Raw genomic sequence first — 26743 nt, 5'->3', positions numbered from 1 at the left:
CGACCTTTCGATCGGCAAGCCCTAGGCGCTGAGGCTTTAACCCACAGCGCCACCTGCGCTTAAAGTACTCATTTATATATCCTTAAGATATCAATAACTTCCCTACTCTTTCCATGGTTCATTTTACATATCATAAATCCCTGCACATTTTACAGAAACTAGACCGTTCCGTATTCCGTTATTATTGCATCCACCAAAGCCTATTTACACTGTTGCATTTATCTTAACGCTGGAGCTTTTCTAGCTCAGATGTCCTGACCGCAGCTCTTTGCATGCAGGTATTACGACTCTGGCCATTTGATATACCGAATTATCATTTCGGTGGCTGCTGCTTCCGAAGTCTACGGGGGGAAGGGAAACAGCGGCGCTCTCTCGCGTCACTTCCGGCCGGCGTCCCTCGGGTTTGGCGCGCTTTCTTCCCGAGGTTCCCGCCACCAATCCCCGGGGAGGCGGGAGATGCCTTCGCCGCTCGCTCGGGGCAGCGCCGGACTCCCGCCTTGCAGAGGTGACTCCCCTTTTCCCGCCGAGGGAAGAGGAGGGCTTGGCTTCGCCGGGGGGGGGGGGGGGCGGCGGGCGGGCGGGGAGACGCTCGGCTCCGGGGCCGGGCGGACTCGGGGCGGCCAGGAGGGTCGCCTCGGAGCGGCAGCTGGTCGCCCCGGCGGCTTGAGCGGCTGCCCCTGCCGGGCACGAATCCCGCCGGGGAAGCCTTGTGGTAACCGGGCAAAGGCGGGCAGGATCCTGCCTGTCGTGTGTGTCGCCGCTGTGCGTGGGGCTGCAGGGACTTTGCAGGTGGAGGTTTCATATATATATATATATAGGTTCACACACACATATGTATATATATAAGTTTCACACACGTATGTATATATTTATATAAATTTCTCTCTCACGTATATATGTTTACACACACACATGTATATATTTATGTTTCACACACACATATGTATATATTTATACGTTTCACACACACACACACAAACAAACCTATGTATATATATATATATATATAAGTTTCACACACACACACACACAAACATATGTATGTATATATATATGTATATATATATAGGTTTCAGACACACACACAAACATATGTAAATATTTATATAAGTTTCACACACACACACACATGTATATATATATGAGTTTCACACACACACACACAAACATATGTGTATGTGTGTATATATATATATATATATATAAGTTTCACACACACACAAACACGTATGTATATATATGTTTCACACACACATACATGTAAATATTTATATAAGTTTCACACACACGCACACATATGTATATATATATGAGTTTCACACACACACACACAAACATGTGTATGTATATATATATATATGTAAGTTTCACACACACACAAACACGTATGTATATATATGTTTCACACACACATACATGTAAATATAAGTTTCACACGCACACATATGTATATATATATGAGTTTCACACACACAAACATGTGTGTATATATATATATATATATATATATATATAAGTTTCACACACACACACAAACACGTATGTGTATATATGTTTCACACACACTTACATGTAAATATTTATATAAGTTTCACACACACGCACACATATGTATATATATGAGTTTCACACACATGCACACACACATAGATGAGAAACTTTTATGTTCATACTAGAAAAAGGCTTTCCCTTGTGAAGTCCCGGCCTGTGTTGTGTGCAGTTTATTTTTATTACTTATTTATTATTTCCAATTTTATACATTTCAATAATAATAATAATAATAATAATAATATATTATTTATACCCCGCCCATCTGCTGGGTTTCCCCAGCCACTCTGGGCAGCTTCCAACAGAATATTAAAATACAATACAGTGGTACCTTGGGTTACAGACGCTTCAGATTACAGACTCTGCTAACCCAGAAATAGTACCTCGGGTTAAGAACTTTGCTTCAGGATGAGAACAGAAATTGTGCTCCGGTGGCGTGGCGGCAACAGCTAAAGTGGTGCTTCGGGTTAAGAACAGAACAAATTAAGTTCTTAACCCAAGGTACCACTGTAGTCTATTAAACATTAAAAGCTTCGCTAAACAGGGCTGCCTTCAGATGTCTTCTGAAAGTCTGGTAGTTATTTTTCTCTTTGACATCTGGTGGGAGGGTGTTCCACAGGGCGGGCGCCACTACCGAGAAGGCCCTCTGCCTGGTTCCCTGTAGCTTTGCTTCTCACAGAGAGAGAACCGCCAGAAGGCTCTCGGCGCTGGACCTCAGTGTCCGGGCAGAACGATGGGGGTGGAGTCGCCCCTTCATTTTACCATCATTTTAACATTTCAAAACTCATCTTCCTTCCCCCTCTCTTTCTGCGGTTCCTTAAATTTAGCACAGTATTAAATTCATTACAATAACCCAGGCCTGTGTTGTGCACAGTTTCATTTATTAATTTATGAATGAATGAATGAATGATTTTCAGTTCTATACATTTCAATCATTTTAACATTTTAAAACTTGGCTTCCTTCCCCTTCTTTCTGCCATTTCTTAAGTTTATTACAATATTAGATTCATTACAATACCCCTGCCCTGTGTGGTGCTCAGTTTTTTCCTATTATTTATTTATTTATTGATGATTTTCAGTTTTATACATTTCAATAATTTTAACATTTTGAAACTCGGCTTCCTGCCCACTCTCTTTTTGTGTTTCCTTAACTTTTTGTATCTTTTTTCTGCATATCCAAATGAACTTAATTTGCTCATATTGTCATATACTCAAACTGCAGGTTGTTACAATGATCATGCCAGTGTTCTTATCTGTTTATAATTTATCTGTAAACCATTTCCATTCTTTTACTAAAAGCTTATCTTGTTTTCTTATTTTTCTGGTAAGCTTCGCCATTTCTGCATATTCCATTTGTTTTTGTACGAACCATGAGGCCAGTGGCAACTAAAAACGATCTAAACTCTTATCTACATGCGCCCCATTGTATTTTAAACTTAGAGTGGCCTATGAACATACACCGTATTTTAAAGAATTGACTTTTGTACAACTTCGGAAAGCTTTTACAGAGTTACGATCACCGTATTTTTCGCTCTATAACACGCATCTGACCATAACACGCACGTAGTTTTTAGAGAAGGAAAACAAGAAAAAAATATTCTGAACGAAACAGTGGGTGCATGATTTTTATGGTTCATGCTGTGGCCACAGACGTGATCTGATGGTGAGTTTGGGGTAGCCCAATGCAAAAATCCTGAGGATCCATGTGGATCCGTGCTTTGTAACCATGTTTTAAGTGGGGAGGGAAGGAAAAGCACTCAAGGGACAAGGAGCACGCGTGGAGAAGGAGCTTTTCGGCGAGCTGAGCGGGGAGGAGGGAGGGAAAGAGCACTGTTGCTTTAAAGGTATACTTAAGGTACTTGCCCTGTGCCTGGGTTTTTTTCCATTTAACAGTTTGCAGCCTTTTCCTTCCGCTCCTTGTTTTGAGGCAGAATAGATTTGAGCAAGTGAGGAGGACATGGATTGCAGGGGATTCACCATTAGCTGTGTAAAAGCGCTCCTCCTTGTAGCCTGAGTGATAAGCAGCCACCAGCAGCAATAGAATGGAGCACAAAAAAGTGGTAGGGGCACTAGGACCCAGACAATGCTCGAATCTATCCTGCCTGAAAGCAAGCTGCTCCCTCTCAGCGGATCAGCGTAGCTGAGACGCGGGGATTTGCGAAGTTTTCCCCTCTCCCTCATCCCCAGCCTTTTTTTTTTAACTTCCTGGTTTTCACTGTGTGGCTCAGAGCTCGAGGTTGGTTTTATTTTGCTGCTGGTTGCTTAAATTTTATCTTTCCTGCCGTCCCTCTGCAGCCTCATTGCTCTGTTTAGAGAGCGCACGGACCTTTGCTAGCGTCTGTCCCTCCTCCCGTGTAAGCGGCTGCTGCCCGCTTTGCTGCCATGGCTCTCCTTCCCTCCCTCCTCCCCGGCTCCAGGTCACTTTAAAGCAAGCAAAGCGAGAGCCTCCTAGAGTGTGTAAGCGGCTCCCGCTTTGCTTGACTGACGGCAGCCATGGCTTCGATCCATCCGTGCATTCGCTCCTTAACACGCACAGGCATTTTCCCTTACTTTCTAGGAGCAAAAAAGTGCGTGTTTTGGAGCGAAAACTACGGTAAATACAATAAACTCTGCTTATAGAGATGGGAGACACAGAGGCATACCAACAAATGAATGAGTTTGCATTAGGGGATGTTTGAAATAGAGGACCTTATGCATTATATCTTGTGCTGCCCCTTATATAATAAAGCAAGAGAACAGTTTTTAGCACCTATAATAACAAGGTCCCCTGGCCAGAACCCCTCTGACATGATTTTATATCTCCTCACAGACACAGATAAGTATGTGACCTGGCGTGTAGCGCTCTTTGCAATTGCCGGTAGGAAAATTAGAGCAAATTATATAGCCAAGATAGCCACCAACTGTAAAGGAGATGAATTTATTTAACCCTATCTACATCAAGCTATAGTCTACCTTTATCACCAAACTCCGAATATAATTGCACATTGTATTAATTAACATTACTTTTAAATATATTAGTGGCCATGTGATAATTTTAGCCTATAAATTTTATTGTTTAATGTCTTAACCTGTATATTAATGTACGGTACTTTTATAGCTCTGTTTAGAGTAGGTAATGTCTTGATAATATAAATGTTTTAAGTTTTTTGTTTCAGTCCAGTATATTTTCTTTTAATTGTTGAATGATTCTGTGTACATTGCGGTAGCCTTTGGCTATGTGCAATAAAACTGACTGACATATGTTTTTGTATCCACTCTCCTTTTAGCAGTCTTTTCTTGAAAGTGACCCACATTGTGAACTTAGGAGATTCATGTCGTATCATATTATGGCTGTGTTCACACCATACATTTAAAGCGCTTGACTTCCCCCCTATGAATCCTGGGAACTGTAGTTTGTTGAGGGTGCTGGGAATTGTTTCTCTGTGAGGTGTAAACTATGGTTTCCAGAATTCTTTGTAGGAAGCTATGTGTTTTACAAGTATGATGTGCACCCAGCCTGTGGGTTTTAAAAATATCTTTTAAATTAATTTTCACATTTAAACATTATCATCATATAAACCGTAACAAACAAATACAATTAAAATAAAAATAGAAAGTAAAACATTTTCACACCATATTCAATCCATATTTTGGGATTACTCAGATCCCCTGACTTCCCTCCATTTCCTCCCCTAGTTTTTTTATAGTTTCTTATATTATACATGTCTATAACTTATTTATCCTTAATTATTTCCAATTTTAAACATTCTCCTTAATATTACAAGTGTTTTTAAAAACCTGCTATTGTATTAACTTCTTTACATTACTTTTGTAACTACACAATAAACATTTTCCATTCTTTTTTATATTTGCTGTCTTCTTGATTTCTTAGTCTTCCAGTTAATTTAGCCATATCAGCGTATTCCATTAATTTAAGTTGCCAGTCTTCCTTAGTTGGGACTTGTTCTTCTTCCGGTGTTGAGCTATCAATATCCGGGCTGCTGTTGCATACATAAACAATTTTAAAATATATTTTTTTTCAGTATATCCATTCCAGTTATACCTATTAAGAAAGCTTCTGGCTTTTTAACAAATGTTATTTTTAACATTTTTTTTTTCAATTGATTATAAACCATTTCGCAAAAACTTTTTTTAACCTTACATTGCCACCGCATACGGTAAAATGTACCTTTTCCTTCTTTCACTTCCAGCACTTAATATCTTTTGTCTTATGCATTTTTATAATTTAACCGGAGTTAGAGACCATCTGTACATCATTTTCATATAATTCTCCTTAAGAGCCGTACATGCTGTAAATTTTATATCATTTTTCCATAATCTTTCCCATTCTGTCATCTGTATATTATGTCCAGTCTGTGGGTTTTTTGTATTATTCTTTTGTTTGTTTGTTTGCATTGGCTTTGCATTTCTGCATTTTGTACACTGCATGGATATATGATAATGTGGTATCATAATTATTGAATAAATAATAACAATAAATCATTTCCCCCCCGTCTCCTGCAGAAGCATGCTGTGTAGACCACTAGGCCTGTAGCCCCTCCATAGACCATGTTTTCAGAGCAAGCTGCCCAATCGGCTCAGAGCCTCCTGACCTCACCATCTGCAGTGGCTTCTACCTTTGACCGCGTGCCCATCTCCACATATTCCAACTGCTCCCAGAACTTCAGGCTTGGGGAGCGGACTTTCAATCGACAGTATGCCCACATCTATGCCACGCGCCTCATTCAGATGAGACCGTTGTTGGTTGAAAGAATCCGAGGCAAATGGGGTAAGCATGCCATCAAAACGATGCCCTCCGGTGCTGGTGGTTGTGACACTTACAAACATATTTTTTTTGCAGGGGGTGGACTGGTAAAGAATAGACCATGAGTAGGCAAACTAAGGCCTGGGATCCGGCCCAGTCACCTTCTAAATCTGGCCCACGGACGGTCTGGGAATCAGCGTGTTTTTGCATGAGTAGAATGTGCCCTTTTATTTATAATGCATCTCTGGGTTATTTGTGGGGCCTGCCTGGTGTTTTCACATGAGTAGAATGTGTGCTTTTATTTAAAATGCATCTCTGGGTTATTTGTGGGGCATAGGAATTGGTTCATTATTTTTTTCCAAAATATAGTCCAGCCCCCCACAAGGTCTGAGGGACAGTGGACTGGCCCCCTGCTGAAAAAGTTTGCTGGCCCCTGGAATAGACTCTCAATACATTTAGAGTATGAATACATGCATTCACCACTAGCATCAGAGAAGAGTGCTGTCATTTATGGTTAACTCATTATCGAGCCTACCTAGTGACAGTGAAAGTAGCAAAGAAGGCATACTTTGCTGCCTCCGTTGCATCCTCATTATGTCACCTGGCAGAGCTTTTCTGAGTTTGTGTGGGGCCTTTTACAGGCTGGCCCAAAGGAGGTGATAGAACCAACAGTAGCTTGCTGTGACTTGTTTGCAAAGCATTTTGAGGATAAAATCACTTGCACCCACCAAGACCTTGACTCTGCTGTTATAGAAGATGAATCTCATGGGGTGTCCAGAGCACAGTCCACTCCTGTTGTGTTGGATGAGTTTCAGTTGGTGAGGCTTGAGGATGTGGACAAGGTGCTCAGATCAGTCAGGGTGGCCACTTGCACTCTAAACCCTTGCCCCTCTAGGCTGATAAAAACCAGCAGGGAGGGAACAGCTGGCTAAGCCAGGGAGGTGATCAGTGCCTCTTTATGAGAGGGGCTGGTCCCTGCCTGTTTGAAGGAGGCAGTGGTAAAACCACTCCTTAAGAAAACTTCCCAGGATTTGGAAAACCTAACTAACTCCAGGCCCCTATCTGGACAGGGATAGCCTAACTACTGTTATCTATGCTCTGGTAACCTCAGAGTTAGATTACTGCAATTTACCTCCATTCATTCATTAATTCCACTGCTTTTACATGCATCTTCATAGCACGCCCACCGTTTCCCTTAAAAACCCCCTCAAACCAGGATAACAACTGTGGATAACACTTTAAGGTTTCACACACTTCTCCCTCTCCTCTTCCAAATTGGTACAACAACACTAGGTACATTTTACCTGTGGTGTTGTTGTTGGTTAGTCGTTTAGTCGTGTCCGACTCTTCGTGCTCAAAGTATCGCAAAATTGCAGTATGCTTTCAAGTTCTCCAAAACTCTTCATCAAGCAAGATGTTGCACAAAGCAGGTGGTGAGTGGAATGAGGGATTTTTCTTTTTAAAATACAACAATTAGCCTGGCTGTTGTAGCCAGGAAGCAACTCCTTTCTGAATAAAAACATTTTGGAATAAGATTGTTAAGTGGTTAAAAGCTGCATACTTTCACGTACCTAAGCCATGACTCCGACCATGAACCTCATCTCTGAATTATTACTTTGTTCCTGTTGGGAGAAATGGCTTGCTCTCTAGCCAAGGGATTGCAATGTCTAGCACTTCAGCTATGTTGGAAAACGGCTGATATTGCCAAATCGTAGCGTGGAAAGATTTGCTAACGGTGTCCAAATGTGAGCTTTCATGAGGCAAGTTCAGTTCAAGAAGTGAGGTGTTTCAGATGCTTCAGTTCAGTCCCTAAATAAATAAGGAAAGAACTGGCAATTTTTCTTAGCGAGAGGATCGTGGCCTTGACTATTAAAAAGCTAACTGTTACTCCCACTCCTGTAACAGGTTAAACTCTTTGGCCTGGTGAAACAAGCAAACCAAACCCCTGCCCTTGTTTTGGTGAAAACAGCTCAGGCTAATGTCACGATAAATCTTTTAGTCTTTGAGGTGTCATAAGACTCTCTCTTTTTGTTTTGCTATAATACCCCCAAAATACAATCTTATGTAAATATAATGTGCACAGGGACAAGTAAGCATGGATAGGATTGCAGTCTAAGACGACTGCACAACTCTATAAGTTATGACCTATAAAGCCTTAAACAGCTCAGGACTGCAATACCTCAAGGACCTCCCCATATGAACTAGCCTGGACCCTGCAGTCATAATCTGAGGCTCTTTTTCATGTGCCTTCTCCTGAGAGGTCTGGAGGGCGGCAACACAAGAACGGGCCATTTCTGTGGTGGCTCCCCATTTATGGAATGTCCTCCCTGGGGAGTCTCGCCTGGTGCCTTCTTTACATACGTTTAGGCGCCAGGCAAAAACATTCCTCTTTTCCCAGACCTTTGGCTAATTAAACAAATCCATTTTAAAGTTTGTGGGTGTGGGTATTGTTTTTGTTTGTTCCTGTACAGTGGTACCTCGGGTTAAGAACTTAATTCGTTCTGGAGGTCCGTTCTTAACCTGAAACTGTTCTTAACCTGAGGTACCACTTTAGCTAATGGGGCCTCCCGCTGCCACTGCTAGATTTCTTTTCTCATCCTGAAGCAAAGTTCTTAACCTGAGGTACTATTTCTGGGTTAGCAGCGTCTGTAACCTGAAGCGTCTGTAACCTGAAGCGTATGTAACCCGAGGTACCACTGTAGTATGTATTTTTGTGTTTTTATATTGTAACCCACACCCCGTGATCCTGGGATAAAGAGTGGTATGGGAATATAATAATGTTGCTAGAATAATAATAATAATAATAATAATAATAATATCCCTTTGGAGAGAACGCAAAGAAAAAAAGGGGCATTTCAAGTTTTAGATAGGGTTTTAATGGAATTTTCACTGGCAGTCCGCTAGAGTGCAGCATTTACTCTTGTTTCCATGAAATCTTGTAAATTTCAACAAGGGATGTTAAAGTTGGGGTCGCCTGGTCTGCATATGAAACGCAGTGCTGGTTCTGTTGGTGGTTCTGGGTTGAACACCAAACTTGATCAGGGGTATTTTGATCCAGATGTTCCAAGGTGGGGAGAGATTCACGGAATGATCCTCCATGCAACTTTTACTCTCTCAGAAAGCAGGTGGGATCAACGTGTTCTTCTGTTCGTATTTGGTGAAACACTTCAGTTAGTAAGAATGCAGTGTTTAGGCCAATTGCACATGGAGCCTTGGATCCAGCCCCGTGTTTCAAGAGTTTCTCAGTTTGCTACTACTGATGGGGGTGGGGGGGAAACCCTGATGGTAGCTTTCCACCCACACAGCAGTGTTCCCCTCCACTTACAGTAACTAGCAGAAAGAGAACCACACACAACCCTAACATCCCGTCCCCCTCGCCAGCTTTCAAATTAGGATTTGCACTCTTAGCTCCTGTAAAAAAAGCCACACGTCTAATCTGCCATTGCTCTCTCGAAGGGAACAACGTTACCGTGAAGAAACTCTGTGAGCTGCAACTGGCAGAGAAATGCTGTGTGGTGGGGACGCTCTTCAAGTCTATGCAGCTTCAGCCTTCCATCCTGCGGGAAATCAGCGAAGAGGTAACGGGAGGGTGAACTTGAGTTTTTAAGGCTGTATGTATGAGACCGTATGGAGCCACCTTATTACGGAGTCGAACCGTTGGTCCATCTGGCACAGCAAAGCCTGTTCAAATCAGTAGGCGAATCAGGAGGGAGGCGAGATGAATTGTCACCTAGTCGCCCCATAAACAAATCAGAGCAGATGTTCTGTATAGACCAGGCATATCTTAACCTCCATTTAAGCTTTGTGCAAGCAAATCAGGGAGAAGGCTCTGGAGGAGTCATTAATGTCTCCGCAGGCAGTACAAACCTGATCAGACTCTTTGTACTTTAAAATGACACTTGGAAATATATAAACATGGCATTATTTTCACTCTTGAAGCTTTGTCCCATCACAGTCTGCCATGGTCAATCATGGCTGCTTCCGTTTTTCTTTCAGCCTTTTACATCACTGACCGTGAAACAAGAAATACTCCTTACAACAGTGTTACAGATTTGCTGTGGACGAGGAAGCAAAGGAATCTTCTTGAAGTGTTCCTTTAACTCAGGCTTCCTCAACCTCGGCCTTCCAGATTTTTGGCCTACAACTCCCATGATCCCTAGCTAGCAGGACCAGTGGTCAGGGATGCTGGGAATTGTAGTCTCAAAACATCTGGAGCGCCGAGGTTGAGGAAGCCTGCTTTAACTAGATCTTTTGGCATGTGACGCTTTCTGCATTTTAAATTATTCATTCCTCTGTTGGCACTGATCAAAATGTTAAGTTAAATTGTGCCTTGGACAGAAAGTCTTTGCTTCATAGCAATAACAAAGGAAATGCACCCAATGTGGGTTTTTAAAACATGTACGTTGAAAAATATTTTTAAATCTGTTTACGGCATATTGGCAAGTTTTAAGCAGGTAAAGCTTTTCCATTTGTGGAGACCCAGGGGTAAGCCACTATAAAAAGCCACTATAAAAAGGGGGTGTCATCCAGGCAGGTAAAGGTAAAGGTACCCCTGCCCGTACGGGCCAGTCTTGACAGACTCTGGGGTTGTGCGCCCATCTCACTCAAGAGGCCAGGGGCCAGCGCTGTCCGGAGACACTTCCGGGTCACGTGGCCAGCGTGACATCGCTGCTCTGGCGAGCCAGAGCCGCACACGGAAACGCCGTTTACCTTCCCGCTGGTAAGCGGTCCCTATTTATCTACTTGCACCCGGAGGTGCTTTCGAACTGCTAGGTTGGCAGGCGCTGGGACCGAGCAGCGGGAGCGCACCCCGCCGCAGGGATTCGAACCGCCGACCTTTCGATCGGCAAGCCCTAGGCGCTGAGGCTTTAACCCACAGCGCCACCTGCGTCCCGGTCATCCAGGCAGGAGTGTCCCCTAAAGCAGTACACTCTGGAGGAGACTGGAGGAGAGAATCTTGCAAGAGAAGAGGTACTAACCAGGACGTCTTAGGAACATAGGAAGCCGCCTTAAACCAAGGACTTCACACATTTCTCCTATTTTCTTCCTCTTGTTATATCCCACATTTCCATTTTATCCTTACAACAGCCCTGTGAGGTAGGTTAGACTGAGCTATGGGAAGGGCTGTAGCTCAGGGGTAGAGCATCTGCTCTGCATGCAGAAGGTCATAGGTTCGATCCCTGGCGTCTCCAGGTAGGGAACGTCCACTGTCTGAAATCCTGCAAAGCAGCTGCCAGTCAGCATAGACCGTTCTGAGCTAAGGTAAAGGTAAAGGGACCCCTGACCATTAGGTCCAGTCGCGGCCGACTCTGGGGTTGTGGCACTCATCTCGCTTTATTGACAGCTTCTGGGTCATGTGGCCAGCATGACTAAGCCGCTTCTGGTGAACCAGAGCAGCGCACAGAAACGCTGTTTACCTTCCTGCCGGAGCGATACCTATTTATCTACTTGCACTTTGTGCTTTCGAACTGCTAGGTTGACAGGAGCAGGGACTGAGCAACGGGAGCTCACCCCGTCATGGGGATTCAAACCGCCGACCTTCTGATCGGCAAGCCCTAGGCTCTGTGGTTTAACCTACATTTCCTATGACTGCACCAAGGTTATCCTCAAAACAGTCCTGTGAGTTAGGTTAGGCTGAGAGACAGTGACTGGACTCCAAGGCCCTGGTCTAGCACTCATACCGCAAACCCATACCGCAAACAGGCTTTCTTTTGCAGAGGTGGCTTTCTTGACTTTGCTACCCTTTGGCCCTCATTGTCCAGAGAGCTGCCATTGCATCCAGAGAGCTGCCATTGCTCCACCTTGCACAGCATCTACAGTGACTGGCAGCGCCTCTCCAGGGTTTCAGGCAGGAGTCATTTCCCAGATCTACCTGCAGATGCCTGGGATTGAACCTGGGCTGTTCTGCATGCAGACCAGCTGCTCTGCCTCTGAGCTACAGCCTTCCCCCCAGAAAACGTCCGCTTTGCAGCTTGTAGCTGTCAGTCTTGCTGAACCAGCATGCCTGGCTGGTCCCTGGGAAAACAATCCCCCATCTGGAAGCCTCCTTAATTCTGCTGGCAGCGTGGGTCAAGCCTTAAGCGAGAAGCGAGGTCCTAGCTAGCTTCGGAAGGACGGTTGTTGAGTAATAAGTTTTAACTCGCCCTGATAATGAACTCCATTCAAGCAGCACTTCATGATTGCAAACACATGCGCTGGAGCCGAACCACCAAAGCTTGGCTGGAGGAAGTTGCTGACCAGATGAGTAACATCACCTTTGGAGACGTTTCTAAAAGTCTTTTTTACTCGCCGCAGTCCTGGATGCCAGCGGCCGTTAGAAGGGAAACAGCTTATGAATTATTGTTTGCGCATTCTATTTCCCTTTTGGAAAATAAGTACTTTTTGTCATAGGATGACTTTCCCTGGATGGCATGCTCTCTTCGTTGTTGTTTAGTTTGTGTGAGTCATGCTGTAGTGTAATGCATTATTTCAGCTCGTCAGGTCCACATATTGTAAAAGCATTGAGTTAAAACTCCGAAGCCTGTGAGCACTTTCTGAAGTCCTTTTGCATGCTACTAGGGCCTGTCTCTTCACCTCTGAACTTCTTCAATGATGCACAACTTAGCAGAGTAGTGCAGTTTTTCCTAGGCAACGATCGAGACTGCTCAGTCAGGACAACAATCAGGAACAAAGCTGACGACTAGTAAACTCACAAGCTATATACAAGTTACTATATACAGACACAAACTTCATCACTCTCCAAGCCCTCCAGAATACTCCCAACTAGCCAAACAATGTCATAGGTCATGCTGCCTATATGGGAGACCTCAGCCAATCACAGAGCTGTTACTTTGTTGTTGTTGTTTAGTCGTTTAGTCGTGTCCGACTCTTCGTGACCCCATGGACCAGAGCACGCCAGGCACGCCTGTCTTCCACTGCCTCCCGCAGTTTGGTCAGACTCATGTTTGTAGCTTCGAGAACACTGTCCAACCATCTTGTCCTCCGTCGTCCCCTTCTCCTTGTGCCCTCCATCTTTCCCAGCATCAGGGTCTTTTCCAGGGAGTCTTCTCTTCTCATGAGGTGGCCATAGTATTGGAGCCTCAGCTTCACGATCTGTCCTTCCAGTGAGCACTCAGGGCTGATTTCCTTAAGAATGGATACGTTTTATCTTCTTGCAGTCCATGGGATTCTCAAGAGTCTCCTCCAGCACCATAATTCAAAAGCATCAATTCTTCGGCGATCAGCCTTCTTGATGGTCCAGCTCTCACTTCCATACAGGAAGTTACTAGGTCCTCTTATTTCCAGGCAAATTTCTCCCGTGCTCTCTCTCCCTAGCCTGTAGTCAAAACACTAATTGCTCACTTGCCAAGTTGCACGTAGACTATGAACTCCAACAGCTGATACCTGAAATGGTTCCCTGCCATGTATGTGGCTATTTGGGAAGGATTTTCATGGGAAGGCCCTGAAGGTTGGTGGTGCATCACCAAAGGTTCCTCATTTGATCGCCAGCCTCTAAGGAGAGCTGGAAATGACCCCTACCTGATGCATCACTGCTGGTCAGTAGGGCTGGGTGATATATCAATATATCATCCAAAACCCGTTTGAAATCCATATTGTGCTATCGGTTTCATAAGTTTTGACCTGGCAGTATATCGTGAATCATGATGTACGTGTGTGCTCTGCAGAAATCACAAGAAAGGAAAAGCTGTGAAGCCAGCCAGTTCTTCTCCCAGTTCCTGCAGCCTCTGCTAACTCTGTCTGCTCAACTCTCCCCTGCCTCATGCAGAGAGCAGCGAACCACAAGAACAGGCGCTGGCAAAATTCACAATATGGGAGAAGCTGGGAAACAGCCAGTGCTTCTACATAGCTCTATCTTTATTTCAGACATTGTGATATATTGGTATATATATCTCTGATATATTTCAGACATTGTGATATATCACGATGTTCAGCTGATGATATATCACGATGTTGAAAACCAGATATCACCCAGCCCCAACTGGTCAGTGTAGGCCGGGAGGTGACTTAACCCACAGCTCATGGGCCTGATTCTGTTCTCCAATTTTTTTATCTGGCCACCAAAGATCCTCATAATCTTTGCAGTGGCAGCAAACATATTTAAAAAAGAAAAACCTCTGCCCAGCTCAGCACCATTATGGAGCTGCAAACTGCTGCTTTCTCAGTCATCAGGCTGATCATCTGATGATAAAGGCCCTGATCCTTGCCACTAATGAGCTTACTGCTGAACTGAGACTCTTGGAGCAAGGCCCAGCTTGCAGAATGCAGTTTCTGTAGCGTCTTACGCAGGGGGAGGTGGTCACAAAAGTCTCGGGGTTCAGGACCATGAAGGGCTTTAAATATAAGAAACTAGGATGATGCTGGGGTTGCTGCAAAGCTATTTTTCTTCCTGAGGCTAGCTTTACATAGGAACGTTGGAAGCTACCTTATACTGTTACACCAGTGATCGATCTAGCTTAGTACTGATGACACTGGCACGGGTTTCAGGAGTAGTTTCTCCAGCCATATGTGGAGACAATGGGGTTTGAACCCAGAATCTTTGGCGTGCAAAGCCAGTGCTCTGCTGCTGAACTTCGGCCCTGTATACCTGAAGGAGTGTCTCCACCTCCATCATGCAGCCTGTAAACTGAGGTCTGGCTCTGAGGGCCTTCTGGTGATTCCCTCATTGCGAGAAGCGAGGTTACAGGGAACCAGGCAGAGGGCCTTCTCGGTAGTGGCGCCCACCCTGTGGAACGCCATCAGATGTCAAAGAGATTAGTTATACAACCTCCGTAGACATCTGAAGTCAGCCCTGTATTGGGGGAGCTTTTAATGTGTGATGTCCTGTTGTGTTTTTGTATATTCTGTGGGAAGCTGCCTAGAGCGGCTGGGCCAAACCAGTCAGATGGGCTGGGTACAAAAAATTGATGGTGAGCTATGGCTCCAGAACTGTGTAGCCTCTGCTGCTTCCTCACATCCGGGTGTCGCTCGCTTGCTTTCACAGCACAATCTGCCACCACAGCCTCCCCGCACCAAGTATATCCACCAATCAGATGAGCTGATCTTGGAAGATGAGCTGCAGCGAATTAAACTGGAGGGAGCAATTCAAACTGACAAGCTGGTGACAGGTAGGTTGTTTTGGGGCAGGACAGTCATGGTAATGGGACCAGGGTATGATGTTCAAACCAACAGGCTACACAGCAACACATAGGAGTGCAGGATTCAGCGCTAACCTTTATGTCCTTCCCAATCTGCCTAATTGACTTATATGGAATTACTAGGGCCAGTAAGTATTGCTGCTTGGGACAAAGGTCAAAATGATGCCCCGCCCCCATCCCATGAACAGAATCTGACTTTATTGGCAGTTGAATCTTGCTGCAGCGCTGACCCCATTGTATGAAAAGAGCAGCCCATAGCTTTATGGCAGTGTTAGAAACTGAAATATGAAAGCTAGGAGCTAAATGGCACCTTAAACCTAGGTTATGGGAGCAACAATGGAACGTCTGCATGATTTTTTATAAGAAGAATACAAAGCTGCTAATGAATGAACTGCAGCTAAAATACTATTTCATTTTTCACATGGTCTCGCCCACCCCCCTAATATTCTTAAGAGGGTCTCTTCTCCAGTCTTCAGAGAGTAGCTGGAAGTGGAGAGGTCCTCCTTTCTTTCCACTCTGCAGTTTTCATCTGAAATCTTCGGCGCAGTACTGTACCCAGAGCTCAGAAACCGCTCGTGCTAATGAAATTCCCTGTTGCAAAATGCACTGAGGACAATGGGAGTTTCAAACACTGCTTTCAGGACACAGCTTAGCAGACTCAAGGGGAACAGTTACACCACAGGCATAATAACAGTATTTCTTAATGTTTTGGTTAACGTTTCTACTGGATTCGTACTGTTATTTTGTTGATATGTACTGACATTTCGCTTGTGATGTAATTTGTGTGAGCTGCTTTTAAGTTTTGTAAGATTAAGTGATATATGTTATTCAGAGGAATGAATGCTTAGGGGCTGCTGCCCCACTTAGTTAGTGCTGCCTTAGTCAGCTACGTGTTACGAGAGCAACCCAGGCCACAGCCCCATTTTTCTCTGGTATGGCAAATGTACAGTGGTACCTCTGGATGCGAACGGGATCCATTCCGGAGCCCCGTTTGCATCCTGAGTAGAACACAACCTGCGTCTGCAAGGGTCGCGATTCGCTGCTTCTGCGCATGCACGTGACATCATTTTGAGTGTCTGCGCATGCGCGAGCGGCGAAACCTGGAAGTAACGTGTTCCGTTACTTCCAGGTCGCCGTGGAGTGTAACCTGAAAATGCTCAACCTGAAGCGACTTTAAACCCGAAGTATGGCTGTAGTTGGGGTGTGGGAGACTTGCTGGGTAATTTGACAGGTAGGCGATGTCTCCAATTAACCCTTTTCTGCCCAGCGATTCTCTCCTGCCAGTTTCCTCCCCAAAGCCCCAACCCTTTAAAAATAATCCCTCCCCCTGAATCTGGGTTGCAGGTTGGAGTGGACTTGGTAGGGTAAAGGCACACCTGCAGAGGAAATTGATGTGGAGAGCTTATTCACTGATAATGCCAACCGCCACATTCAGGTTATGTCTGCAAATTCAGGTTTGAAGACATCTGTTCCACTATAATAGGAAGCTCTGCCCCCAGAGTTCTTCAAATTTTATAACGATTGGAAGGTGGAAAAGCAAGATCTGGGTCAACTAAAGGAGGCATCGGGCGAATAAAAGTAAAGTGCTATGGTTTGTGACCAACAAGAGAACTGAAATTCAGGAAATCCCTTCCCATCCTATTTGCGTGTGAAACTGTAACAACAACAATTGCCAGCTTTCAGCCATTTAATTAACGTTATTCTCTGAATCCTGGGAAGGGCGTGGGATTCTAGCATAGTGAAGGAAAGGCTTCTTGGCCTCCTTAGCTCTTTTTGAGATACCCTCTTATGGGAAGGAGTGATAGCAAAAAGTTTTAGGAAAGGGCAAGTGAGCTTGTGCAACTATAGGTGAGCAGTTTTCTGTGGAAGGCATTTTTTTAAAAAAAACAACACTGTTTTTACACGGAAGACATGATGGGTTGAAGAGAGCAGAACAAGACCATGCTATTAAAGGCAATGTGTTTCCTGTGTTTGTGCGTTGTTCAGGATAGGCTAGCGCTAAACTGTTGTAATTATGGCTCTTTCTTCTGCTGGGCCAGGAACCATCCTCGCTGTCTACGGCTCAGAGACAGATGATGGCAGATTCCTTGTTGAGGATCACTGCTTTGCAGATATGCCCACCCAGCTGCCCATGATGGGGCCCAGCACAGACAGGTGAGACCACCTAAATCTTGTTCTTGGGGCATAAGAAGAGCGTGCAGCCATTCAGCAGGCTAAAGCTGGAGGAGACAAAGGTCTGTAGTTTTTAAGAAAAGGTTTTAAGACTCTGCATCACTGCTTTCCAATGCTTTAGAACTGATTCTGCTCTCATAACATCCTTTTGCTTCCATCTTTGTTGCATTCTCTAAGTCTAAATTTGGATTTTTAATGTAACACAAGTGTTTCTTAATGCTTTAAATATGTTTTAGGACTCCTGCAAGCCACTTCAGAGGCTTATGTTTTGGCTGGGAAGCGAGATATAAATAGCAATAATCAAATTAAAGTAATCAAAACCCACCCACCCAAAAATTATACATATAGGAAATTAATCCCATCCTGGATATTTGAGTTGCCGACGGGTGAATTTATGGCTGCATGATAAAGAAACCTTTTCTGCCCTTTCAATACCCAAGTCTGCCAGTTTATTTCCCAGGTCACTCTCAAGTCGGTATCTACTGATGTTCCAAGCCAATTTATTTAGCCTGTTTGGTTAGGCAAGCTGCCTAATTTCTTTAGGCCTTGTTGCATTCTACATCAGAGTCTGCCTTTCAGGTCTGATTTGGACTACCATCAACCCTAAGCATTGGCACTCAGTGGTGCTAATGAGAGTTATAGTTCACATCTTTCAGAGGGCACCATGTTGGTTATTCCTGGTTCAGCTGCTGTGCGAACCAGGCCCTTTAGTATAGTGGCGTCAGTAATTTTGAACATTGTCCTATTGAAATCAGGCTGGCGCCTACAACCCTGATAGTTCGGCACACCCTGAAAACCTAATTGTTTTGCCAAGTGTTTATAATTTGATTTAGCGTTTGTCATTTGTTCTGCGTTTTAAGATCTTACAATTTTAAGATCTTAAGATCTTACAATTTTATGGTTTTATTTATTTCATAGTTTTATGTGCTTCACAAAAATGTATATACTGCTTGATTGTAAAGAAAAACGTTAAAGCAGTTTTGATGTTGTTATATCATCCACCTTGATATTTTTATGTGTTGGTGGTTTGTAAACATTCTAAAAAATAAATAAACCCTTGGCTTATGGAAATCTCAGGAGGCGGAATTGCTCTGCTTTGTTAGGTTGTTGAGACTGTATGGTTTTCATTTGACTGTTTTCAATTTTCTTGTAATTTTTGAGGGCAAACAGATTTTTCTCTCTCCCCCGAGACTCCCCAGAAGCCAAACATGGGCCATTTGTGCCCTAGCATTATTCATTTGCATTTTATTTATACAACAATCTGTACCACACTTTTTCCCTTTCAAAAAGAGCCTCATACAGAGCCCAAACTAGCAATGTTTATGGAATGCCCTCCCGGGTGAGATGCATTTGTCTCCCTCATAATTTTTGATGTTTGCCGTCCTGGGCTCCTTTGGGAGGAAGGGTGGTATGCAAATCCAATATATAAAGAAAATGAGCACAATCAAAATAGTGTTTAAAAAGTAATGCCTTCAGTTGCTGTCAGGCGGCAGAGGAACCAGCCTCCATGGCAGGTTGCCAGGAACAGAAAAGTCCTTACCGTCTACTTTTTATTCAATATTTACAGAGAGAGGCTTGGAAATGAGCCTCTTGGAATAATGGCGTTCCCCCAAGTATGTCTCTCCTCTCCTTCTCTCGCACTTCATCATTTGTCATCCCTTCTACGGGTGGCACTGAGGACCCTTTGCTTCTGGACCCTTTGCTCTCCTACTTTTAAGGCTCACCGGTTTCTGGGAGATGGTGGGTCTGGTATGCTTTCTAGTGATAACGTGTCAGCCAGCTGCTCAGGCTCTGCCCTCCTCATCTCCCATTATCTCCCAACTTTTCCTCTCATCTTCCCCTGAGCTGTGATCTCCTTCAGACCCCTGCTGTAATTCTGAACTGTCTTCTTCTTCTCCAGAAGGGTCAGGCTGGGGAGGAGGTCTCCACCATTCCTCCTCCTCCCAGTGCCTGACAGTTGCCTATGGAACACAAATAGATGGAGGAAGGTAACCTAACCTCTCAGCCATGCTGGTCTACCTCTGAAGCCTGCAGGTCAAGGCACCCATTCAGTGGCATGACTTGCGCCTCAATCACTCGGCGGTTGGTTCTTCTTGTGCTTCCAGGTTTGTCTTGCTGGTGTCTGGCCTCGGCCTCGGTGGCAAGAGTGGAGAGAGTCTTCTGGGCATGCAGCTCCTGGTGGACATGGTGACGGGGCAGCTGGGAGCCGAGGGAGAGCAGTGCAGCGCATCTCTCATCTCCCGTGTCATTCTGGCAGGCAATTTGCTCAGCCAGAATACCCAGAGCAGAGACGCCATGAACAAGGTGAAGACCTAGGATGCATTCTGCACGGGCCTATTTTATACCCTGCCTTTCTTCCTCTGTGGAACCTAAGCATTCCCAGGCGGTCTCCCATCCAGGCACTGACCAGACCAAGACCAGCTTAGCTTTAGCAAAGTAGCTATTCCGGTGCCTTCAGGCCAGGCCCTGAGCCCATCAGTAGTGTTGCTAGGAAGCAATTGACTCAGTGCTTCCAAGCTAAGGTCTCATGATGCATTTCTTGTGGCAGGGAACTGATAGCCAGATAAATCCAACATTTCCGAGCACAATTCAAAGTGCTGGTGTTGACCTTTAAAGCCCTAAACGGCCTCGGCCCAGTATACCTGAAGGAGCGTTTCCACCCCCATCGTTCTGCCCGGACGCTGAGGTCCAGCGCCGAGGGCCTTCTGGCGGTTCCTTCATTGCGAGAAGCAAAGCTACAGGGAACCAGGCAGAGGGCCTTCTCGGTAGTGGTGCCCGCCCTGTGGAATGCCCTTCCAGCAGATGTCAAAGCAATAAATAACTACCTGACATTCAGAAGACATCTTAAGGCAGCCCTGTTCAGGGAAGTTTTTAATCTGTGATATTTTAGCGTATTTTTGGTTTTTATGGAAGCCGCCCAGAGTGGCTGGGGAGACCCAGCCAGATGGGCGGGGTACAAATAATAAATTACTATTATTATTATTATTATCACAAGGTTGTGCTAGTGCAGGGGTCAGCAACCCGCGGCTCCGGAGCCGCATGTGGCTCTTTTATGTGGCTCTTTTACACCTTTGCCGTGGCTCCGGGGCGGATACTAGCGAGGGGAGGAGGCGCATTGTGCACCCCAACACTCCCCACTGTGGCGGGCGCTGTACTGGCTGTGACGTCGCATGGGGGCGGTGCGTGCGTTAGTCACGCACTGTCCCGACGTCACCTTCCCGCCCGCCCGCTACATTGTAAGGGGCATGTACGCTGGTCACTGCATTGAAAGGGGGCATATACGCTGGTCACTGTTTTGAAGGGGAGTGAAGAACACACACACACAAAAAGGTAACTTGTTAATTTAACATTTATTTCTATGAGGAGAAGTAATTCTGAGGGGTCAAACAAAGAAATAATAAAAAAGTGACAAAAAAGTTATTTTTATAATGACGAGTTTTGCGGCTCCCAGTTGTTTTTTTCTTCGGAAATGGGTCCAAGTGGCTCTTTTTGTCTTAAAGGTTGCAGACCCCTGTGCTAGTGTATCAGTCAATCCACTTCATTGTATATACAGCCAAAGACCTTCACAACAGAGGGCAAAAGCAAGGCATTCCTTTAAAATCACACGACGTAAGTCTATAAAAGTCTACAGCATGACAATTTAAAATTACAATACAGTGGTACTTCAGGTTAAGAACTTAATTTGTTCTGGAGGTCCGTTCTTAACCTGAAACTGTTCTTAACCTGAGGTACCACTTTAGCTAATGGGGCCTCCCGCTGCTGCCCCGCCGCCACTGTGCAATTTCTGTTCTCATCCTGAAGCAAAGTTCTTAACCCAAGGTACCATTTCTGGGTTAGCAGAGTCTGTAACCTGAAGTGTCTGTAACGTGAAGCGTCTGTAACCCAAGGTACCACTGTACATTAATGTAACGGAAGCAAAGCTTATTAGCTGCCACAGCAAATTTGGCCATCAGATGTGTAATTTGTAGATATTTATTGGCTAAGCGTTCCACTATCAACTTTTCTGCCAGTGTAAGGATTTCTGCTTGCATGACCTAACTTCCACTGTCTCGTCCTGTCCCCCCAAATGCCTCCAAAATCTGTGTTTGGGGTTCCCCCAATTCTTCTTTATTTTTTATGTTGTGAACCACCTTGAGATCTGTGGATGAAGGGTGGTATACAAATTTAGTAACTAAGTTAAATAAATAAACATTTTACCTTTCCTTCATAAACGAAGTGCAGCCATCAATGGCTCAGTTATCCCACTAGATTTCCTCATCCCATTAAAGCTTTCATTCTCTCTCTTCTTTGGCTAACCTTCCTGCATGATCTCATTCAGGCAAAGTACTTGACCAAGAAGACACAGGCTGCCAGTGTGGAAGCTGTGAAACTGCTGGATGAAATCCTACTGCAGCTGAGCGTGAGTGCTATTTTCAGAAGTGAGGTGGTGGTCAGGATCTCTCTCAGTCTAGGGTGAAACCCACGTTCATGCCTGGCTAGCAATTTCTCGGTCAAGGGAGGAAAATAATTTGAGCTTCTTGCAGGTTGCTGCTAAGGTATTAATATTAGGCAAATCAATATTAAATACTTTCAAGGTTTAGGTATATTTTAATATATATATATATATTTCTGTGCTGCTTTTTAGCCTCATATAGGGTTCCTAAAGTGGCTCACAGTACTAGCAAAACAGTAACGAGAAATCAATTTGCAAGAAGTACCTTATTAAAAATAGCAGTATCGTAAATGTTAGGGGATCAGAAGGACATCTAATCAAAGCAGGTTTAATGATCTTTCTGAAGCAGGGATGGGGGACATTTGACTCTCCAGATATTGTCAGACTCCAACTCCCATGACAACCAGCTAGCATAGTCGATAGTGAGGAAGGGATTATGCAAGTTGTAGCCCACCAGCATTTGGGATGCAGACACAGGGTCCCTCTCCCTGCTCTAAAGACAGGACAGAAAGTGGCTGAATGAGCCTCTCGAGGGTCCTAATTACTTGCCAAGCATTCATCACATAGCAATAGGAATCCAAGGAGAGCTTCCTGGGGAGATCTTAATAGGTGGGCAGAAACTTGCAGGAGCAGGTGGTCCTTTAGGTACCCAGGATCCTAGCCATATTGGTCAGGGATGGGGATGTTGCATGGTCCTCTAGGAGTTGTTGGGCTACAACTCCCGGAGCTGATAAGAATTCCACAAAAGTTGGAGAGTTGCAGTTCCCCAAGCCTTTCTGTAAGGCAGGTCATATTATTATCCGCTACGCTGCATATGGGTGGACAGAGGTTGAAAGAAATTGGTCAGTCTATGGGCAGTGACCACCATCGGCCATGGCGGTTGGGACTGATGGACATTGGAGTCCCAACAAGGTTGGAAGGGCCACGGGAGCCCCATCCCTGGTAATAGAGCATTAAAGGAAAGAGCACTTCAAAACAGGCTTGGAAACACAAGCAATGTATGTTAACACTGTGACAAGCTCCAAATAATGGACCCTTGTGAACAGCCGCAACATCTGAACCAGCTGCAGTTTCCAAGCCACCTTCAAAATCAGTCCTGCATGTAAAACACAGTGCAGTAATCTGGATTTAGTGACCAGCCTACAGGGTGTAGAGCAGTACGATTGTCATGCTCAGTGGTCCCTCTGAGCACATGCTGAGCCCAGGAATTTGTTTTCAGTATCAGTACTGAGCTCACGGTCCTGCTGCACAGAAATCCACTCCTGGTTTTCACCGTAAGCTCCCTTTACCTCAGCGGCTTAATGGGGGTGGGGAAGGGGGAATAAAAAGCTTTTTGTTGTTGGCTGTTGTTAAACAATTGGGATTCATCATAAATGCTGGTGTACTGCAATTCAGAGATGTACCTGTAGATCCCAGTCTAACCACTCCTGTCAGAGCCTATCTTCTTTCCTTGTTGCCTCTGCCCAGCAAGGGAGCTCTTTCTGGGGCTGACTGCCTTCCCGCTTTGCCCTTACAGATGTCTGTACCTGTAGATGTGATGCCTGGTGAGTTTGATCCCACCAACTACACGCTGCCTCAACAGCCGCTGCATCGCTGCATGTTTCCCCTCTCGAGCGCCTACTCCACGCTGCAGCTGGTCACCAACCCCTACCAGGCCAACATCGATGGCGTCAGGTAAAGGCAGTTTTCCTAACTCTTAAGGGAAGCACCGCTGCTGCTAATCAGCTTTCAGGTGTTCAGAGCACTTCCATGTGTATTGAGCCAGCGTGATCTAGGGGTTTTCTGAGTAAGGTGACACAAGGACTGCCATTAACTTGGGAAAGGAGACAGGTAGACAGGTGCTGTGAACTGATAGGCTGGGCAAAGTGGGCTCCAATCTTGCACTCTGCTTCCTGTGAAGCTGATAATAATTTAATAATTTTATTTATACCCCACCCATCTGGCTGGGTTTCTCCAGTCACTCTGGGCGGCTTCCAACAGAATATTAAAATACAATAACCTATTAAACATTAAAAGCTGCCCTAAACAGGGCTGCCTTCAGATGTCTTCTTAAAGTCTGGGAGTTGTTTTTCTCTTTGACATCTGGTGGGAGGGTGTTCCACAGGGCGGGCGCCACTACCGAGAAGGCCCTCTGCCTGATTCCCTGTAACTTGGCTTCTCGCAGTGAGGGAACCTCCAGAAGGCCCCCGGCACTGGACCTCAGTCTGGGCAGAACGATGGGGATGGAGACGCTCCTTCAGGTATACTGGACCGAGGCCGTTTAGGGCTTTAAAGGTCAGCACCAACACTTTGAATTGTGCTCGGAAACGTACTGGTGTCCGGCTACTTGCTGCCTCTCAGCCTACCTCATAGGGTTGTTGTGCAGATAAAGAGAGCAGGGGAATTTGGGAACTCATATATGCCACCCTGATTCCTTGAAGAAAGTGTATTAACAAATGCTTTGGTATTCTAGGGTTTGATTTCTTCATTCAGCTGTAAACAGTTCCACTTCCCTCCTCAATTTTAGGTTTTTAGGGACTTCGGGCCAGAACATCAGTGACATCTTCAAGTATAGCAGCATGTCTGACTATCTAGAAATCCTGGAGTGGACCTTACGGATTGGGCATCTCAGCCCCACAGCCCCAGACACACTTGGTAATTTCATCAAGGGAATCTCATGCTGTGTGGTAATCCAGCCGAGAGTCTATTTTTTTATGGGGGGGGGGGGGAGACCAATTTTATTTTAGTTGGCTATATATGAATAATTTCTGTTACAATTTTATATTGATTGTTTTTTAATGATTGCATTGTTTTCTTGATCTGGGGGGGTTTGCCCCAAATTTTATTAATTTTCCAAATTATTAGAAATCGAACCAAATTACTTTAATACAATTTCTTAAAATCAGGTTTCCCGCTCCTTTTGCAAAACATGTCGATCTTGATCTGTGTTTTTAATATGTATGTGGTTATAGTTCATACATAGACATGAGCTGCTTTGGGTGTACTGTGAGCAGAAGAGTATATGTATAGGAATGAAATACCTATATATGAATGATAAAGAATTTATTAGTTGGCTTCTCTCTCTGGAGTTTTGGATACATGATAGAAATCTAGCCTTTTAAAAAACGAGCGAGGAAGAAGACAGTGGTCTTCTGCTAGTGGCAGTTATCTTTAACATGTTTGCTTCTTTCCCCAAAACACATGATTTTGGGTTGTGTGTATTGATGGTCAGGTCCTACCAGCCACCCAGGTTTTTCGGTTTCCTATCTCTTTTACTTCTGTCTGCTGATGGGCCATTCCTTTAAAGGCACCCGTTTCTTTGTTTTTCAGGCTGTTACCCATTTTACAAGACTGACCCTTTCATCTTCACGGACTGCCCTCACGTCTATTTCTGTGGGAATGCACCGTCCTTCAAATCCAAGGTTGCTGAAGGTAAGGCAGTAAAAACCTGGCTCCCAAGAAAGGTCCAGACCTTTAGTCTGTATCTTTTCTGACTTGAGACCTATTCAAAGCTCCTTCATTCATAGCGAGTTCTGCAATAATGTTGGAGTGTTTTCACATCGGAGTTTTGGTCCTTGTTCACTCTTGTTCAACTTAAGACTAAAGAAATGTCTTCTGGGATTATAGGATCAGCCTGAGACGTTGTGTTTTTTTTTGTGTTTTTTTTTTTACCAGGCACAAAGTGCTGTTGTAATACAAATTGAGTTCTGCTGGAAAATTTGCCTAGGCAAAAAAGGCTGCTCATAGCCACTCTTATGTGTTGGATCTCATCCAACTATAGCACTGGGCAGGTTTACCCACAACTGGTGTACAGGCCCAGTAGTTTTTTGGAGGGCGTTATGATGTGGATGGGATGCTTGTTTCTGTTTAATTCCTTCATGTTGAAGTAATAATTCTATTAAATTTCTGTCCACTTTACAGAGCCAGTACTTAGGGTGGTATTCAGAGAAGAATTTCTGTTCGTACAAGGGCTTCTGGCGGAGCAAGTGGAACTTCCTCTCCTCTTCCCATGTCACCCCTAAATCTGTTCTGGGGCAGATTTGGGGAGGGCACAGGGGTGTGCAAGAATGCGGGGGAGGGGCTGTTCCCTTGCACAGCCAGCTGCGTTTATGTTAATAGAACTGCTTTGTTGGATATCACTGCTCATCTTGTATATAAGGAAGCTTGCTTGTTCGTTCTGCTCAGTATTGTCCATTCTGACTTCCAGCAACTTTTCAGGATCTCAGGCAAAGTTCTTTCTTGTCTCTTGCAGCTTCATACTTCTTAACTGTAGATGCCAGGGAATGAACATGTTACCTTATACATGAGCAGTGGACCACAATACCAGGCCCTTCTGATTCATTTCATTAATTAGTTTTCCTTTCCTGCCTTGCCAGGTGCTAACGGTCAGAAGGTCTTGCTGGTGACCCTCCCTGATTTTGCCACCACACAGACCGCTTGCTTGATCAATCTACGTGACCTCACCTGCCAACCAGTCAGTTTCTCTGCCTTTGGTGCCAATGAAGAGGACGACGACGACGAGACAGTAATAGAGACTGGACACTGAGAGACATGTCTGATATCTTACTTCTTCCCTGGAGCTTGGAGCCGTTGTTGCCCCCCCCCCCATGAAATTTCCTGGATATTTGAACCTATGGTTCGTACAGAGGAATACAGTGAAAGATATCATCCATTTACTTGCTTGTGAATTCCCTGTAATTTTTTCATACACAAATAAATGCAGAACTCGAAGTG

At 44.7% G+C, this 26743-nt stretch overlaps 1 protein-coding gene across 1 annotated transcript; it reads left to right on the top strand.

The window, feature by feature from the left end:
* The first annotated feature begins 766 nt into the window (after positions 1-766).
* POLD2 (DNA polymerase delta 2, accessory subunit) lies at positions 767-26740 on the top strand. Its single transcript, XM_079955119.1, has 11 exons — positions 767-789; positions 6052-6316; positions 9749-9870; positions 15273-15396; positions 17466-17580; positions 19704-19902; positions 21917-21997; positions 23547-23704; positions 24537-24664; positions 25340-25441; positions 26386-26740. The coding sequence occupies exons 2-11, from the start codon at positions 6097-6099 to the stop codon at positions 26553-26555; spliced, it is 1419 nt and encodes a 472-aa protein (XP_079811245.1). The 5' UTR covers positions 767-789; positions 6052-6096; the 3' UTR covers positions 26556-26740.
* Positions 26741-26743: the final 3 nt, after the last annotated feature.

Source organism: Podarcis cretensis (genome assembly GCF_951804945.1).
Source record: "Podarcis cretensis genome assembly, chromosome: 15".
Taxonomy (NCBI): domain Eukaryota; kingdom Metazoa; phylum Chordata; class Lepidosauria; order Squamata; family Lacertidae; genus Podarcis; species Podarcis cretensis.
The sequence above is the reverse complement of the archived record's forward strand: the minus strand, read 5'-3'. Positions and strand labels throughout refer to the sequence as shown.